The sequence below is a fragment of the Crocuta crocuta genome, unplaced genomic scaffold (assembly GCF_008692635.1).
Source record: "Crocuta crocuta isolate KB4526 unplaced genomic scaffold, BGI_CrCroc_1.0 scaffold317, whole genome shotgun sequence".
Classification (NCBI taxonomy): domain Eukaryota; kingdom Metazoa; phylum Chordata; class Mammalia; order Carnivora; family Hyaenidae; genus Crocuta; species Crocuta crocuta.
In genome coordinates, this window is record NW_027530984.1 from 980,470 (window position 1) to 999,682 (window position 19,213).

The 19,213-nt window shown below is 34.8% G+C and overlaps 1 protein-coding gene across 5 annotated transcripts in view; it reads left to right on the forward strand.

Moving 5' to 3' along the window:
- Nucleotides 1-19,213, forward strand: part of PPFIA2 (PPFI scaffold protein A2) — a 471,655-nt gene that overhangs the window by 701 nt on the left and 451,741 nt on the right. For all 5 annotated transcript variants that reach the window (XR_013336610.1, XM_077770196.1, XM_077770197.1 and 2 more), the window contains exon 2: nt 4,081-4,331. Coding sequence is in view for 4 of the 5 variants with exons in the window: in XM_077770196.1 (XP_077626322.1) it covers nt 4,083-4,331 (249 nt within the window). In the remaining variant the exon portion in view is untranslated. The remainder of the gene's footprint in view (nt 1-4,080; nt 4,332-19,213) is intronic.

A 19,213-nucleotide genomic window follows, 5' to 3' on the forward strand; every position in this document is an offset into this window, starting at 1 on the left:
ATGAGATGCAAATTCCTCCTTGCCAATTACTGTTCCATACCTTTTGCTTTCCACCCCCATCCTCTCTCTTCTCCTATTTCTCCACCTCCTCCCAACTTGGCTCTCTTGTTGGGCAGGCGATAAAGAATGTTAGTGTGGAAATTATGAAGTCAAAGTCNGAGGTAACTGTCCAGCTGTGTGGCAAGAGCTGGCTCTTGGCCATCTGTAAGAGCACTGGGGTAAAGAAAGTGCAAAATGATTCCATTAGAGGTGGTGATAATATTTCCTGAGGACAAGGGATTTCAAAGAGTTAAATAGGAGGAGGAATATTCATGTAATGTAATCAGACAATGGCTAGGATTTCTCTTACTCCTTGTGGGTTAACTGAGGTGGAGCTGGGTTGGTTCCTAGGACTAAATCTTTGAAGAGGAAACTAACTACCCAGAATAATTGCATCTTTTGCCTCTAGTCGGTTCTAAATCCCAATGATCTGCTTCAATAAAGTGATTCATTGACAGAAAAAAGCCTTTTGTAACATTATCATATCTAAATAGGTACTGCTTGCAAGGCATATATTGCTAAGAAACACATTGGATCTTGAAAGCCCTTGGGTAATGACTCCAGTGGGCATTCAAAACTTTTATTTTTAAGCCTGTGATATCTGGAAGACAGTCAAGGTTACATACTAAGAGTAAGGGAGTTGGTTTTCCTGGTATAAAATTCTTCCAGCTAAATTTAAGCACTGGGACAATTAAACCAACCACTATATTATTTTTTTCCCTTTCACAACAAAAATAAACAATATCTCTAATTAGGTCTTGAAACCTTCTCTAATTTACTGAACAAGGCATCAACATCTCGAAGAGGATAACATAATTCATAAATTCAATTGGCTTTGGAGAGGAGTGCTGAAAAGGCAAATAGCCAAGTGAGCTATTAGGATGTCCTTCCTGGTTTTTCAGGAATTATGTGGTACAGTACATTTTTTAAGACTGAAAATGACTTTAAAAGTTAAAAGTGGTATAGGAAGATGTAGTACACTAGAGGATAGACAGTGTCTAGAAGTTACTTCAGATGTTGACCATTGTATAATACGGTGTTTAACTCACATTGAATGTATGAATTTAATACCTAAATGTGAATTTAAAATAGGTTATATTTTCAGGGTTATACAAATATTTTATCATTTCTATTAGACAGAATTCAAGTTCTAGTGCCAGAAACTAAACTAGTTCATGAAAGTGCCCTTTAAATTTTGTAGAAAAACTTTATCTTCTAGTTTTGGTGAGAAGACTTCAGATTTACTCATTTTGGTTGTCTGTTGGTGAAGAAAAGGCAGATGAGTTCATCTTATTTTCTAAGTAACTTTGGCATAGTTTAATTTTTCAAATTGGATTTGAGGAGTTCAAAGTGCTCTACTGGATTAAAACTTTAGGCTTAGAATTAGAAGGCAAAATATTCTGCCTGAAAAGGTGAATGTTGGTCACTTTATACAATGAATAAATACTGGAATTTGTGAATTGCTCTTTAGAATTTTACTGTGTGATCTCAGTTAGGTATTCTATTGAAGCCTTGCAATGGGCTTGTTTTAAAAGAAAATTATGGATTCTTCTCCCTCCCTTACAGAAGAGAATGCTGAGGTTTTGAGAGGTGATGTGACTTGCTCTGATTCCAATGCCTCAGTTATGAAATCAAATCAAGTTGAGTGAATTAATAGACTAAGACCCTAAGTCCCTAAGCTGCTTCTCATGGTAGCATCTCTGGGTTGACTAAATCAGACATAAGCTGTTATACTGATCTAAGAGCCTAAAGTTTGTGAATGTCTAATGTCCCATGATGACACCAAGCCTTTGTTAGTATGAGGTAGTATATCCAGGAGGAAATTGTAGCTGAGGTAATCACTGCAGATATGCTTTTCCTTGGAATTTCAAGTTTTTATAAGTAAATCAGAGTGAAGATGAACTCAGTGTTTTTTTTAGGAAGGATATGATGTAAAATATGGATTTAAGAATGTTTAAGTAACCCTAAAATGTAATCTGTGCAAGTGTTCTGGCACAAATTGTCACAGTGCTATCATTTCCTCTCCCAGGATTTTGTTTTAACCTTAAATGTCAAAAAGAAACACATTGGCTCCTGGTAATGATTTCTCAGAATGACACAGCTGTTCAATGTGTGGATTTTCATGCATGGCATGTGAACTAATTGTTTTTAATATTCAGATGTGATGGAACATTTTTTTCCCAGTTCCTTTTCAATTAGTGAAAAGGATATGTATAGCAGTTAGAAAAGAGTCTTCTTTCCATCTTTGTGATAGTACAATAAAATTCAAATTGAGAAAAATGCAAATAAAATATTATATTTTCATCTATTAAGTGGTTAGCCATAGTAACCATGTATGAACATGTGTGTGTGCACACATATGTGTGCACTCACATATGCATTTAAATACATCTTATGTGTCTATTCTTTTACTTATTTTAAGATGGATAAGAAACTGAACAAGTCCACTTTTTTGCCTCCAGATAGCTCAGTGTTTTGAGTGGTGAGCAACAATTCAAACTATTATCTTGAATTATCCTAAAATTCATCCTCCCCCGAATTTTTTTTATATAGAATATCAGTCACAGGGTACTTTTCTTTTATCTTTTAAAAAGTTTCTCCTAGTTTTCAGTGGGCCCTGACCAAATCATTCAGGTAATTGAATTTGTCTCCTCAGTAACCCAATTTATATGAAGAATTGCATAAAAGTAATTAGGTATTGAGCTGTCAGGTCTTGACATTTTATTTGACTATATCACCAGAAATTTTTTCCCCAAGGACAGGAATATATAGGCAGAAAAGTGAATTGACCTTGCATTATAAAACCAAAGAATGCTCCAGGATCAACAGCCAAACCAGCATGTCTCCACATCAGTCTTCTGCAAAATCAAGCCCTCTAATTAATAGCTCCTGGCCTTAGTACAGCAACTGAAATCGAGATGGGTTTGATTCTTTTTTAAACATAAGATAGAAGGTAAAAGAGAAAATGAGATAATCTCTAATTTTTATAATGCTATATAGATCAGTGTACCTAAAAGTCTGTTGTCTATTTTAAATCAATTAATAAATGATTTAAAAATATTCTGAACAGTTCATTTATTTCATGACTGGAAGCTTGTGATTAACAGCTGAGATGTGAAGTTACTCCGTTAGCTAATGTAATTTATCGTGTCTGTTTTGCGGAATATTTGAAAGAGTGTTAGCTGTATTGTTTGGACGGAAAACACACAATGCAGTTCACACGAGACAAAGGAATACTAAGTGTAATTAGTAGAATAATGACCTAAACACACTGATGCACCTCAGTCTATTTCATAAAGCTTCTATCTAATTTAGTTAATATCACTTTATCTACTTTATGTAAAGTGCCTTAACAATTTAGGCAGAGAGCACATAAAGGTGATAAAATGGGAGTTGTAAAGTCAAGAAACTATAAACTAGTTGGTATGCAAAAAAAAAAATCTGTTGGCAAAATTAAAAAGTCAAAACCGATTATTATATAAAATGAATACTCATAGATTTTCATAAATGAAAATTCATAGATTTCCTAAAGGAAAGAGTGAACATTAATTCATTCAATTATTTAAGCCATTCAAAAGTCATTGACTTCCTACCCATTAAGAGCCAGACACTGTGCTTGCTTTTAACAATATAACAAATAACAGTAACATGGAGCTGTTAGCTACAAGAGATTTGTAAGCTTACAGGGGAAGAAAGGTGATCACTTAGTAACTTGAATAACATATTACTATAAATTGAACTGGAGGAATAAATCATGAAAACAAAAAACCCAAATCTTTGAGAAGTAGGTGAAGCCAAGTTGTATCCTGTAGGTAGAAGTTTATAGATTACCAATAAAAGAGAAAGGATGTATATTGGCCGAAGTCAATGAGTCCTATTTCATTGAGGTCAAAATATTTAGTTGGAGTTGGGGCGGTGGGTAGGAGAAGAAAGAGACAATCAGACTAATGAGTTGCAGAGTTTGGTGAGTTGAGGGTTAAGTGGCATTATTGCAAGTAGTTTCTTAGTACTAAGACTTCCCTCCCCTTTACTTCCTTTAAGCAATGATGTGTGAAGTGATGCCCACGATTAATGAGGACACCCCAATGAGCCAAAGGGGGTCCCAAAGCAGTGGCTCAGACTCAGACTCCCATTTTGAGCAGCTGATGGTGAATATGCTAGATGAAAGGGACCGTCTTCTAGATACCCTTCGGGAGACCCAAGAAAGCCTCTCACTTGCCCAGCAAAGACTACAGGATGTCATCTATGACAGAGATTCGCTCCAGAGACAGCTCAATTCAGCCCTGCCACAGGTATGCTTCCGGGTAATATTTGTCTTTCCTATTGCAATAACAAATGTGACAAGACTTTGCTTTATTTCTATTCTTAGAATAGTCTTTTTGCTTAAAATGTATGATGTGTATGTTTTGGTGAGAAAAATTTAAAAATAGATTATTACTTGTTCACATAAAATCTTATCTTAAATCTGTGGTACTTTGGTGATGGTGGGTGTGAAGCCTGAGTTCCTATCAGGTCTTTGTTTTGAAAATTTTATCTGTATGTTTTGGTGGGTGTAGAAAAATCAGCTGTTGATCAGCTAGCTTTCAATCACCCAAATATGGGAATAGTTAGTTTTCTCTTTCTTGCTCTTTAAACAGTATTATGACATTTGGAAATACATAGTTTCCATTTTTCAGATGTGTGATCTTTGGAAATGATTGTAGTTTGGAAGTCTACTCTCTAATTATATTTTATTTGTCTCTCTTTAAAAATGCCTAGCACCTCCTCAAAAATTCTTGGAATTTTCTATGTATTATCCTCTCTTCTCCAAAAACATTCAACCAGTTTCTTTAAAATATATTTTGGAAATTAGAGAAAAGGGAAACATTTAGCCTTACTCTAACAAACTAAAACTGTTAGAGTAGATTTTTTCAATATGTTTGTAAAGCATCTTATTTTATAGAAAAAGATATCATTTTAAGAATTTCAAGCTTTTTTACATACAAAGCTATTACTAAGGCTCAGTTTTCTTATTTAAAAATAGAATAATTGTGTTTGTTATAGTATGAGAAAGATTATAGAATATAAATGAGATTTTTAATAATCAACCCCAATACACTATATTTTTCTCTTACATACAAATTTTATTGGCCCTCCACTTTAAGGACAGTACAGAAATGTTGAAGAGTTGACCTCCCTCCATGAAGTTATGCCTTGTAGCAAATATCTTTTCATAAATATTGAAAATTATATATTAAAGTTGATAAACTTCTAAACCCAGATGTACTATTAACTTGAAGTGTATGATTAAGATATTAAAGACTCTCAGAATGGAAAGGATAACTGAGAACCCTTTATCACATCTCCATTAGGTAATCTCATTACCCTATATGAAGAACTCTTGTTGTAGTCCTTTTCATATTTATATGTCTGTATAAAAGACATAGTTCCAAGGTCTTTTATAAATACTCTGACACTTTTTTTCCGATGTTGATTTACATTTCACTATTCTACATATTTGAATAATGCTAGCAGTTCACAAGTCCTTAGCAATCAGTGATGGTCCTATGATATTTTTAAAGCAAATTTTAAATAATCTAATCTGTACCTTAAGGGCTGTGGGTATCTTGCAAGCAATAGAGGAATATTCTTCTTTAACTGGTATCTTTGAATCTTCTTGACTTTTTTGTAAGCGATGTGTCTGCACTGTTTTGTGGCATTGCGTTGGATATTAAGCTGGAAGGAGAAAATTACTACTATAAATGTGCATTTTGAGGCAGAAATAAAGCATGTAAAATTGAAAGCTACTACAATAACATAAAAATGAAAATCATTTTAACAAACATGGGATAGAAGTCAAAGCAGAGTTAAACTTTATGACGTACTATTTTTTGTACAATACTTTTAGGTGTTGGTGATTTGATGCTTGACTTTAATCACTTTTGCTCAGAACATTCCTTTATGAACAAATGTAGCAATAATTTTAACAATCCTAACCATATAAAGTATTTTGCAGCCATAGTGTCTAGTCTTTCCTCATGTGATTGGGTATAACTCTGTTTAAACAGTACTAATAGTTGCACATCACCAAGCCTGATGTTTCTCAGCTTCACTCTCCATTTTCATCCTTTCTTATGCACAGATGGGTTAAATGTTCCACAGAACCTCAGATTCAACATGGCCCAAACTCAGTCATCCTCTGCCTCCCATTCCCCACCTGACTCTTGGTGCTCTACCGCCTCACCCAGATTCCTGGTAGTCCTAAATTCAATCATCTTTTAGCCATATTGGTTTTAATCTTCTAAATAATTCTCAAATCTCTTTATTTTTTTCTTTTTGCACCTGGTCCCAGGCTTCTTTGTTTTTCTATCTCCTAATATTTCCACTTTAGCAAATGTGTCATGCCATGTGTTTGAATGATACTACACTGCTTGCAGTATCTCCACAAGCTTCATGCTTTTCCATCCTCTCCTTCGTACATATTCGCCTGTATGCCCATAATGTTCTTCCTCAATGTCTTTGCTTCACTTCTTACCAAGACTTTATCTCTTCCAGGAAGCCTTCTCTGAACCCCCAGGTACATTTCCTCTGTGTTTCTTAGCCTTATTATTTTCCATATTATCATTAAATTATCTGTTTATATGCCTGTTTCCCAACCTGGACTATATGCTCCTTGAGAACGAGAGCATATCTTAATCATCTTACTCTCTGAACCAGTGGAGTACCAGGTCTGGAGGGAGGGCTTTTAAATTGAAATCGGAACTAAATTCATATTCATTTGCGTGGAGAAATAGCAATAAACTTGATACAGGAAGATCTAGTTTGTGTTGTGACTCTTTCGTACATCGTCAACTTGAGTCAGGACTTCAGATTTCCAGGCTATAAAGATCATTTAATACTAATTCACAGGGTGGTCTGTGATGATTAAAGAAAATAATATAAGTAAAAACTAATTAATTTGCAATGTATTCAATATAAAAAGCCTTGCATTTGTTTTGTCCAGAATGCTAAAGTATAAATTAATTTCTGTATATTTATGGAGTATTAAAATAATTTACTAGGAATATTGATCAAATAGTTTAAACATTTTTGAGAACAGGACAGATATTTGTCAATTACTAATATGCTTATTAAGACTATTTGAATAAATGTCTATATATGTTTTATACATTAAAATATATTAGTACTTCATTTAGCATATATTGAGGATCTTCTGTGTATTATTAACTAGTTACATATATTTTCAAAGGGGATAAGGGAGAAAAGGAACATATTTGGCTCTCAGAGAACTTAGGAAATAGAGTTGCTTTAAAAACAATACATAAATGGGGCACATGTGTGGCTCAGTTGGTTAAACATCCAACTTCGGCTCAGGTCATGGTCTCACAGTTTGTGAGTTCAAGCCCCCCCACCATGTCAGGTTCTGTCCTGACAGCTCAAAGCCTGGAGCCTGCTTCACATTCTGTTTCTCCCTCTCTCTCTGCTCCTCCCCTGCTCATATTCTGTCTCTGTCTCAATAAATAAATAAATAAATAAATAAATAAATAAATAAATGGACCCAACTTAATACAGTGCCAGAAGTTTGTACAAGTACTGAAAAAAATCTGAGCTATAATATAGACATATGATTAAATACAGAAACTTCATGTGTAAAGTGATATTCAAGAGGTCTTTTAAAGACAATCTTGCAATAATTCAAAGATACTCTGTGTGGAGTAGTAGAGTTGTACATAGGATACTCTCAAAGACTTTTAAGGGGTTAAAGTTCAGCCTATGCGCCTATGCTCTTCTTTCTAGGCTAGGCTTGAGGTCCTTAATTTGCACAAAGGAGACAGATGAGCTAGCAGCATGCCTGTGTTTTTTGTTTATTTTTTTAAGAAGACTAAATAGGAATCTAAGGAGAATAACTGAAAGATTTGTTTGTCAAAGGGTTGTAGGATAGGAATGAAATTTTATATGATGGCAATGAAGGAATATGACCTGTTCATTTACATGGTGACAGCTAACAACAGGAGTTTGTACACAGGATCATCAGTAAAATTTTGAGTGAACTGGTGACATGATGAGGTAGTAATGAAGGAATATTACTCTGCCATTTTGATTTATGATGTATTACATAATATAAGCATCAGGTATCTCCTGCTGTGTAGAAAGACAAATACCACATGATTTCGCTTATATGTGGAACTTAAGAAACAAAACAAATGATGAAAAGGGAAAAAAGAGAGAGGAAAACCAAGAAACAGACTCTTAACTATAGAGAACAAACTAATAGTTACTAGAAGGGAGATAGGTGGGGGGATGGGGGAAATAGGTGATGGGGATTAAGGAGTACACTTGTGATGAGCACTGGATGTTGTATGGAAAAGTGTTGAATCACTACATTTTACACCTAAAACTAATGTAACTGCATGTTAACTAACTGGAATGTTAATAAAAACATTTAAACAATAAATAAAATTATGCTATGTAATGAACGACACGAAACCTCAGTGTAAAACCTCATGTAAAATTTTGAGTTTATGGAATTCAGCTGATCTTGACTTAGATCGGTTGATCTTGGCTGGGCTCATTTATGCCATTGGTTAGCTGAAGGTTGGCTCAGTTAGGTGTACATTAACTGGCTATTGTTTGAATTAGGATGACTTTGGCTGGATCAACTGGGGCCACTCATCTCTATGCATATGTGTAATCCTGCAGTAGGCTAGCCCTGGCAGGTTCTCATGAGGAGTAAGGGCAAAGCAGAAACAAGCAAGTGGTTTTTAAGCATCTGGTTGAGTCTTATTTTGGCAATATTTCATGGCCAAGCCAGGAGACAGAATGGAATGCAATACAAAATTGCATGGCAAAACTACAGGAAGGAATGAAGCATAAGGACCACCATTGTAACTGATCTATCACAAATAAAAGCTAAAAGGATCATTTGGGCCATTATTATGTTAGGGGAGCTTATTGTGATAATGTAATAATTCTGGTGAGTTGTGGTAATTTGAAATGGGATTGTGAACCTTGAATCTAAGAAAGACAATAGAAATGGAAAGAATATTGAGGAGAAAGGATGGACAAGGACTGGTAATGAACTGAATGGCAAAGGCTTTGAAGTTGAGTCAGAAGATCTGAATTTGAATTGGAGTTCTTCCACTTATTAGCTGAGGGACCATTGGTAAGTAACTTGACTTCTCTGAAACTCTATTTCCTTAATTCAGAGGAGGGATGATATCTTTCCTTGGGAGTGGTTGAAAGGAGGTATGTGTATGTTCTTCAGAAACCCTGAACATTTAAAAATGTCAGGAGAGGGGCAACTGGGTGGCTCAGTTGAGTGTTCGACTTTGGCTCAGGTCATGGTCTCGCAGTTCGGGGGTTCGAGCCCCACGTCAGGCTCTGCTGACAGCTAGCTCAGAGCCTGGAGCCTGTCTTCAGGTTCTGTGTCTCCCTCTCTCTCTGACCCTCCCCTGCTCACGATGTTTCTCTCTCTCTCTCTCTCTCTCTCTCTCTCTCTGTCTCTCTCTCTCTCAGAAATAAAACATTAAAAAAATATCAGGCATTTTTCGTAAATTGGTGTGTGCTAGTAGTTTACTTTGAAGAGGAATTAAGTTAAAAGAAGCTACTTGTGGAGAGCAGGAATATGTTTATATTTTGACATTTTAAAATGCAAAATATTTAAGTGACACTACAGAGAGTCACATTTTTTTCTGGAGGCAGACTACCTCCTAGGTATCTTTATGGGTTGCAACTTACTAGCTCAGTGACTTTGGGCAAAGCAGATAATTCAAATAATGATAAAACCTGCCTCATAGGATCATTATGAGGAATAAATGACCTGGAACTTGTCAAGTGATCGATTCAACGCCTCACAGATAGTACATGCTCAATAAATGTTAAATGCAGCTATTTATGCTATTATTATTACTATAGATATTATCATTATTATCCTTAGCCAACCTTAACTGCACAATTTTGCTGGGTAATAATGAACACTAGCACCAATTAAAAGCACTAAAAGTCCTTATTCTCTGCAGTCTTTATCAAATGTTGGAAGTCCTTTGATTTATCTTTTTTTACAAAAAAAAACCTCTTAACTACACTCTTCTAAATGGTTTCCCCAAATTTTCCACTTCCTCGATGGCCACTTTCACATGTCCCTTGATCGAGTCAAACAACACCCCTTCTTATTGTACTAAGAAGATAACATCTGGATTGAACTCTTCCCTTTTCAATGAAACCTAATGCCACTGCACTAAGTGTTTTATCCCGTGCTCTGTTAAAGATGCTGCATCTTTTGCTACCTCTTATTATAGTTATTCTATTTTCTTAATGTGCTTTTCTTTCCTCCAGCTAGTTATTTTTCCCCTGGCCAAATGAAATGGTGTTCACAAGCAGCCTTTGTTTCTTATGATTTAGATCTCTTTATTTATGTCTTTTTTTAAACCTTTATATTCAGACTTCTATCATCACCATTTTCTTAGAAGTACACTCCTGCATGCCACCAATGGATATATATTTTGCAAATATAGTGATCCTCTTTCATCTTCCTGCTCCTTGGCATCTCTGTTCCAAGCAATGCTATTAATTATTTCAACATTTTATTCCCATGTCCTTAATTCTTTCCTTTTCTAGATTACTGGTTATATTGTCCTCTATTACTGGTTCTTTTTCCACATATTCCCATACACTTATTTATTCCCATACTCATCTTCATTTACTTATGTTCTCTAATCTTAAGATTACCCTTTTTGTTTAAGGTTAGTACCTCCATCTAAATCTTTGATGTCCCCTTCTCATGTCCTTTTGATCATTTTTTTCTGTTTTTATTATCTTCAATCTTTCTTACTCTATCAGTTGGCTATTTTTGGTAACACATTCAAATGTATTTCTTAAAAGCAAAAGTACAATACCAACAAAAGAGTCGCTTAATGCTGTGTCTCTGCTTAGCCACCAATCTATCTTTTCTTTTCCTGTAAGTTTATTCCCCAACTTGCCTGATCTCACTGTCTCGATTTCTTCATTTTCTATTCACCTTTGAGTAACTGAAATCTGGCTTTCCCTCAGACTCTGTGTTCAAAATGATGTAATCAATAGCCAAGTGCTGGATGCAGTAAGTCTGTTTTATTAAAATTCACTGCAGAATTTGACACTGTGATTGCTCCCTTCTCAAAGAGCAAAACAAAACAAACTAAAAAGTCAAACACCTTATGCCCTTAACTTATATGACACCACATTGTCTTGGTTTTTAAACATTTTTTGACATTTTCCTCCCCATTTTTTTCTGGGAGCAACTCTTTGTCTATCCACTCCTTAAATGTTAAATAATGAAGATATTATGGGGGCACCTGTGTGGCTTAGTCAATTAAGTGTCCAATTCTTGGTTTCAGCTCAGGTCATGAGCTCACAGTTTGAGTTCAAGCCCCACATAGGGCTCTGTGCTGCCTGGGATTCTCTCTCTCCCTCTCTCTCTTTACCCTCCCCTGCTCATGCTCTCTCTCACTCTATCTCTTTAAAAATAAATAAATAAATACATAAATAAATACATAAACTTAAAAAAAGATATAATGAGTAATAGCAATACTAATATTTCTGAACACTCTCACTAGGTCAGGCAATGTTTTATTTAAGCATTCAGACATTAAAATGGGGTCTTTCTTTCTCTTTGAAAGGAGACTAAGTAAGTGAGGTGTAAGACTATTTTCAGAAGGTGCTAAGACATAATCCAACTAATAAGTTCAACGTTAGTTCAAACTCCATTTTAGGGCTCTATAAGGGTTGAGGTGGTAAGACTAGAAGAGAGACCAGATCGTTTTAGAGAGCTGATGGTTTGTTGTACATAATCTACCATTCCATGTATGAGGGATGGGGTGATTACTGTTCATTTCAGCCAAGCGACAGGAACTTCAGGGCATACACTTAAGAGAACTTGACATATTTCCTCCAGAAGCCAAAGGATATGGTCTGAAGTGTAAAAGTCACAGCTGTGGCTGGAGACGCCCATGCCTCTATAGTAGAGTAGAAAGTCACCTGGTAGGCAAGCTTCATGTCCTCCAATGTCAGAAAAATGGTTAGTAATATTTTGAAGCCCAGGTTCCCAGGTGGTGAATAATGAGAGAGAAATTGGAGGATTGATTCTAAAGGACAAACAGAGCTAGTCAAGTAAAACCGGGGAAGAGGGGTTCTTTGAGAAAGCCATGAACCTGCCCCAGAAGAAGGGTCATTGATTGTGTTTTGCCATTCAGAAAGCCCTGAACATACATGACATTTGTGTCAGCCACATTCTACTGTGATCTTTCATTCCAATTTCATTCTCCCTGTGTCTGACTCTGGAAGGGTCAGAAATTGTTGCTGTGAATGTAGGATATCAGCAGGAAGGAGACTACCATGTCCACACCTTCTATTGCAAACTTCAAAGCTTGAAATAAGCCTGAGCTGACTGAAAGGGTGAGCCTAAGGGAGGATAGGAGCTTGGGGCTTTATACATTATATAGCCCTATATGGCACTAGACTATGAAATTGTTAGACTGTTTAATTCCTAAACAAAAGGACAGATAGTTTATTTTCCAAGCATGAGCAGAAAAGCTAAGACACCCACTTGAAATTTTATCTGGGGTTTATTTTTTCACCTGAGGAAATCAGGGACACAACAGTGTTGATTTCTAAATCCAGCTCCTTCATTAAACTGGTTAGATGTATCATCTCAGTTAATCCTCAAAACACACCAGTGAGGTCATTATTATTATTCCCATTTTATAGATGATACAGCCGAGGCACAGAGAGGTTAAGTAACTTGTTCAACACCACACAGTTGGTAAGTGGTACCAGGATTTTATTCATGGCTTACTTTTGTTTTACTCTGAGCCATCTCTGTCATTTCATTATGCTCATTAGATATGACAAAACTTTTCTGGAAACCTTCTTTATGAGACACAGGCCATTGAAAGTATTTCTCATGACTACTCCTAAGTTTTAATAAGGCAAACATTATTATGATTAAAATATGAAAAGATTATTAGAGTTCATATAATTATACAAACACATTTCTTTAAGGAACTCAACTCTTTGTATTTATAAATTTATCTTTTAATGTATTAAGCATACTTTATAGCCCATCATATACTTTTTATAAGCAAGAGAGTATGGGTTGCATGGAAAAGTATTAAACAAGAAATCATAGTAGCTGGGTTTTAGTTTCAACTTTGCGAAACCCCATGACACAGGAAAACCATTGAACTTCTGAGGCTTCTTGTTTACTTACATATAAATGGGTAATTCTGGTTCCCTCTAATATGTTGAATACTTTTGCTAACTTCAAATGATTATAAAGGGGGTACACTTTAGCTTTATTGATTTAATAATGACAATTTAATAAACAATTGCTATTTATTTATTTTTATTAACACGGGGTTTGATCCCATGACTCTGGGATTCATGAGCCAATATCAAGAGTCCATTGTTCAACCGACTGAGTTCAACCGACTGAGCCACCCTGGTGCCCCAAACAGTTGCTATTTATAGAACAAATATTTTAAGCCCTACCCTATGTCAGTTCTATGCTTACAGTATAGTGTTGCTGATAACTATGCTTTATTTTAAAACTTGGCTAATTATGGTTCCTAGGAATATATTATGGTAACAAGAAGGTAATGCCAATAATCCACTGAATATCATGTTCATGAGTACATTCTTTGAAACAACAGTTATTTCTAGTTATTCCACTGCCTTTTATCCTCTAATGTAATGAACTGCGCATGTTCCTTGAAAAGGGCAGTTCCCTCTTATGTGTTCTAGAAAGCATCCCTTTTTGCTCTTGCTATTTCAGGACAAAACTTTGCCTTTACTGCAAAAGTTTATAAAAAATGGTCTACAATCATTCTGTCTCATTTTTCTCCCTCTGTTTCTCCATTTTCTCTTGATTATACTCTAGCTGGCCTTTACCCCAAAAACTTCTAACCTGCTTTGTGAATAATATCTATAGTGTCCATAGTTATATGGAGATGCATAAATGCACTAGTCAATTCTCAGTCTCATTCCTGTTTATCTGCTGTATTATACACTGTGGGTCTCCTCTTTTTTTGAAACAGTTTCTTCATTTGGCTCTAGTGCAGTGCACTTGCCTGCTTTTCCTCCTATCACATTGGTCACTCCTCAGTCTTTTTTGTTGGTCACCCTTAATCCTCCTGAACCCTTAATGCTTGATTATTCTAGGATTCAATTCCTGTACTTTTTCTCTTTCCATCTTGGGCTAATACCAGTGATGATCTCTTCTATCTTCTAGCTTTACATATCATCTAAATATTGATGACTCCAGAGGTGACATCTCTAACCCAGAAATTTCCCATGACCTTCAGACTCATGCAGAAATTAAACATGTCTCAAACTGAGTTCATGATCTTCACTTACTCTTCTGCATCTCAATTAATAGTGACATCAGTCTTCTGTTGACTTAGGCCAAAACCTCAGTGTTTTATTAATTTCACATTCTGTATTCCATCCAGCAGTAGACCGTCTCCATTTTATCTTCAAAATATATGTAGACTTGAACCACGATAATCACCTCTACAACTCCATCCTTCATTCTGATGAAGTCAGAATCATCATCTCTTACCTGGATTAGACATTATTTTCCTGTCTCTTTGCTCATGTCTTTGTACCTCATCAGTCTATTGCCAAAATAACAAGAAAGATCCTGATTCTTATTAAAAAAAAAAAAGTAAGTCAAGTTTCACATTGTTTCACATCTGCTCAATGTCTGAAATGCCTCCCCTTTTCAGTGTATAAGCCCAGGTCTTTAAGTTGAACTAAAATTCTAACAGCTGCCCCTCCCCTTTTTCTGTCTAATATTATCTCCTGTAGTTTTCTAGCCTATCCACTCTCCTCCCACCATTCTGGTGTCCTTGCTGTTCAACATGTCAGGCATTCTACTGTGTTAGGGTCTTCACACTGGTGTTCTTTAGGCCTGGAACGTTGTCCCCCAAGCAGCTGTCTTTCAACCCTTCAGGGCTTTACTCAGATGCCACTTTTTCAATGAGGCCCTACCTGAGCAATGTATTTTAAATTAAAATAGCTCCCTCCTTAATATTTCCAATCCCTCTTCTCTGCTTTTTTCCATAGCACTTATAAACATCCAAAACAATGTATACTTTTTTTTTTTTTTTTTTGCCTTTTTCATTGTGTCTTTCTTCCTCTGCTAGATTCTGTTCCATGAAGCCAGGGGACCCTTTTCTAATGATTTACAGCTGTATTTTCTGCCCACAATAGTCTCTGGCACTTAGTTATTGTTCAAAAATACTAAATAATGAAATGAAAACAAGTCATTCTTTTGCTTGCTGAACACATTCTCTGTGGTGTCTACTTTGTGCTTATTTGGCAAGGCTCATACAGTCATAAAGAATTAGATATCTTGACAGAACAAGAAAACTAAGACAGTTTATACAGTATTATGGCTAAAGTGTGTATAACACAAAAGTCATAGTATATATGAGGCTGGTATTAATATTTCACCTCAAAGGTTCTTCTAGAATGAAGTGGGTTTTTATCAAGAGACCATGGCATTTCACAAATATTTTATAAATCAGAGCAAGGAAATCAGAATATAAATTGCTTGCTTTGAAGGTATGAATAAAAAATATTAATCCAAGCTTTTTTACTTCAAATACCATTTCTTTTTACATATCCATGTTCTTTTATTAGAGAGCTTATTTCCTAAATTAAGCCAGCTTTCATGAAGGAAATGGTATGGAGAACAGTGAGATGTCATGACCCTACTACCATGATTTGAAATCTATGTATGAGTTTTATTTCATAGAAGTAGAAAAATAAAAGTAGAATACTTTGGTTAATTTTTATTTTTGAACAGTTTATCTTTTAATTACTTTTCCTTCCTTCCTTCCTTCCTTCCTTCTCTTTCTTTCTGTCTTTCTGTCTTTCATAAGGAATGTTATCAACAAAAAAACAGCCATTTCTAACTTGAGTTTTCCGATAAATTTTATAGTATAATTTGGTGTGCTTAATACTAGCAGGTATATGATTCATTTGTTTTTATTGATCTTTGAAGAAAAATTCTAGATTCAGTAACAGAGACCTTGAAATATATACTGTTTACTTTTTCTGGATCTTTTTCCTTCAGGCCCTTATGGCTTAAGGCTAGATAACAACCATCCCAATGTTCTAGTTTGGGAAAAGAGAAAGAGTTTAGAACTACATTTGTGGAACGCTTTATAAACATGACTTTGACACTGTAGTTGATTATATCACACACCTTTGTATCCATCTCTGCAATTGAATTGGTTTATCTCTCTATTAACTTGTATGTTACAGATCTTACTGGATACCTAAAATTTGTTGTCTGATTACTTAACAATCATAAAGATTATGTGAATAATTCTTAGATTAGTAGATCAAAGGGACATGGTGCTTGAATTTTGAATTATTCTTTGCATGGCAATTGAATTTACTAGTGACTCTTTTTTTTAAACAGTTCTACTAATTTCCCCCAAATGTGATAGAATTTATTGAGTGAGATTCTGAGTAATTGGTTGTTTCTTCCTTGAGCCTTGAATTAGGACAAATTTTCCCCAAGATGAAATTTATAAAAGCTTTTCTGCTTCTCAAGAAGTGAGATCCTTAATAACAGAACTTGGAATAGGTGCTATGGGAACAAGGTAAATTTTCCTCTTGACTCTCCCTCCCAGAAGATCAAGAGGTGTCAGATTGCCTGCAAAGAGAGGTATAAGGATTGACACTTGTTCCTAAGATATTTGGCCTAAGATGAAGATTGCTGCTTTGCAACACTACTATGCCTGCAAGCCCGTGGTCATTTTGATGTTAATTAGAAGAAATTGTCCAGCAATTGATGTGAGCAAGTAGAACTTGGCACCCGTCTTCTGTTCAACTAATTTTCATGGATTATTCTTAGTTAGGATTCTTTTTTTATGCCCACCTTTAGGATAATCTGCTTCACTTAAAATGTATAATATTTTGGCTCAAAATTTATTACATATTTATTCTAGAGTTTAGAACATGATTTATGTTTTGGTGACTTACAAAAGGTCATTAATTGATGATCTTTAGAAAATAGCGGTTATTAATTTAAAAGTTTTTCATAATAAAATCTTAACCAATGATCTATTTCTAAGATAAAGGAGAAAAATCAGTTCCAAATGATAACAAGATTATTTTACCTTTGTTAATACTGTATATGTAAAACATTATTTAACAATATTTATAACAGCATTTTAAAAATTGTTAGTTAATTGCTTGATCTTTTCTGTCATCAAAATCCAGTCCTATGAACTATATTCAATCTGTATAAAATAATCCATGACAGTTGATATTGCCTGAGTTAGAAGAAATTTATCAATTATGATCTCTTTGGTAGAAAAGATTTGATATCTGAAATCACAGTTTTTAGTAATTTTGTTAGGTAAATTTATTTTTTTCTTCTAAAACTTTAACTTCATTTTATACCTGTAAGCCTAAAATTCTACGTTGAGATAATCACAAATTTTATCTCCTACTATGATGCAGATCTTCTATTTCTCCCCTCAATTCTATTAATTTTTACATTTTTGAGACTGTTATTAGTTACATTCTACTTTATCATTGTTCTAGTTTCATGGTCAATTGAAAATCATGATGAAATGACCACCTTTATTCATAAACAGTCATTTTCTCATAAATTCTGCTTTGTCTGATTTTAATTGTATGATAGAAGATTTCTTTTTGGTTAGTATGTTGTATACATATTGATTTGTCCTTTTACTACCGGTGTGTCTGTGTTTCTATGTGCATTATCCATAGATAGAAAATGAGTTACATTCTATTTTTCCAATTTTATTTTTATGCATCTGATAATCTTTTTTTTAAATTATTTGATTCCTTTATATTAACTATAATTACTTCAATGTTTGTGCTAATTATACTGTCTTACTAAGGGCTTTCTTGTTTCCTTTTCTGTTTAGTGTTCTTTTTATTAACCTTTCATGCTTCACTTTTGAATTGATTGAATGTATATTTTTGTCATACAGTTTCTCCCTCTTTTATTCTGGCACTTTCATATTCTTTTGCTATTCCTTTTACAGTTAACACATAAATTGTGATATGGATCCTCAGTGTACCAAAATGTAATGTTTAATGTGAACTTTTACTGTCTTCTATTCCCATATGTGTGATGGAAAATATATTATTTTGTAGATTTATACAGACAATATTCCTTTAAATTTATTTATACATTTACCATTTGTGTTACTAATTCCTCTTTCTGGGTATATAATCTTCCATTTAAAATTATTTTTCTTCTTTCTGAAGAACAGCCCTCAATGTTTCCTTTAGCAGAGTCTACAGATGAATAGTTTCTCAGCTTAGGACTTTCTGAAAATGTCTTTATTTCACTATTATTCCTGAAGGACGTTTTCACAGGATATAGAATTTTAAATTAGTGGTTATTTCCTTTAGCATTCTTTTTTTAGTTTATTTATTTTTAGAGAGAGAGAGGAGGAAGAGGGGGAGAGAGAATTCCAAGCAGGCTCTGCACGGCCAGCTCAGAGCCTGATGCAGGGCCCAAACTCATGAACTGTGAAATTATGACCTGAGCCAAAATCAAGGGTCAGATGCTTGACCAGATGAGCCACCCATGTGCCCCTTTCCTTTGGCATTCTTAACATGCCATTTTATTCTGACCACCATTCTTGCTATTGAGCAGGCAGTTGTGAATTTAATTATTGCCTCTTTGATGGTAAATTGTCTTTTGTTCTTAGAGTTTTTTTGTTTTTTGTTTGTTTTTGAGATAAAGCATGATCAGGGGAGGGAACAGGGAGAGAGAGAGAGGGGGAGAGAGAGAGAGAGAGAGAGAGACAGAGAGAGAGAATATTAAGCAGACTTCATCCTCAGAACAGAGCCTGCTGGGGGGACTTGATCCCAAGACCTTGAGGTCATAATCTGAGCTGAAATCAAGCGTCAGATGCTCAATCTCCTGAGCTACCTAGGAGCCCTGTTTTTTGTTTTTCTTTTTGGCTGCCTTAAGTAATTTTTTAAAAAGTTTTAGTATCATGTGCCTAATATGTATTTTTAAAATTCTTTCTTGTTTTGTGCTCATAGAGTTTATTGACATTGTAACTCAATGCCCTTTATTAGTTAGGGAACATTTTTACTCATTTAAAAAATTCAGTTACATTTCATTTTTCCTCTCGTTTTAGAATTATACTTGTGG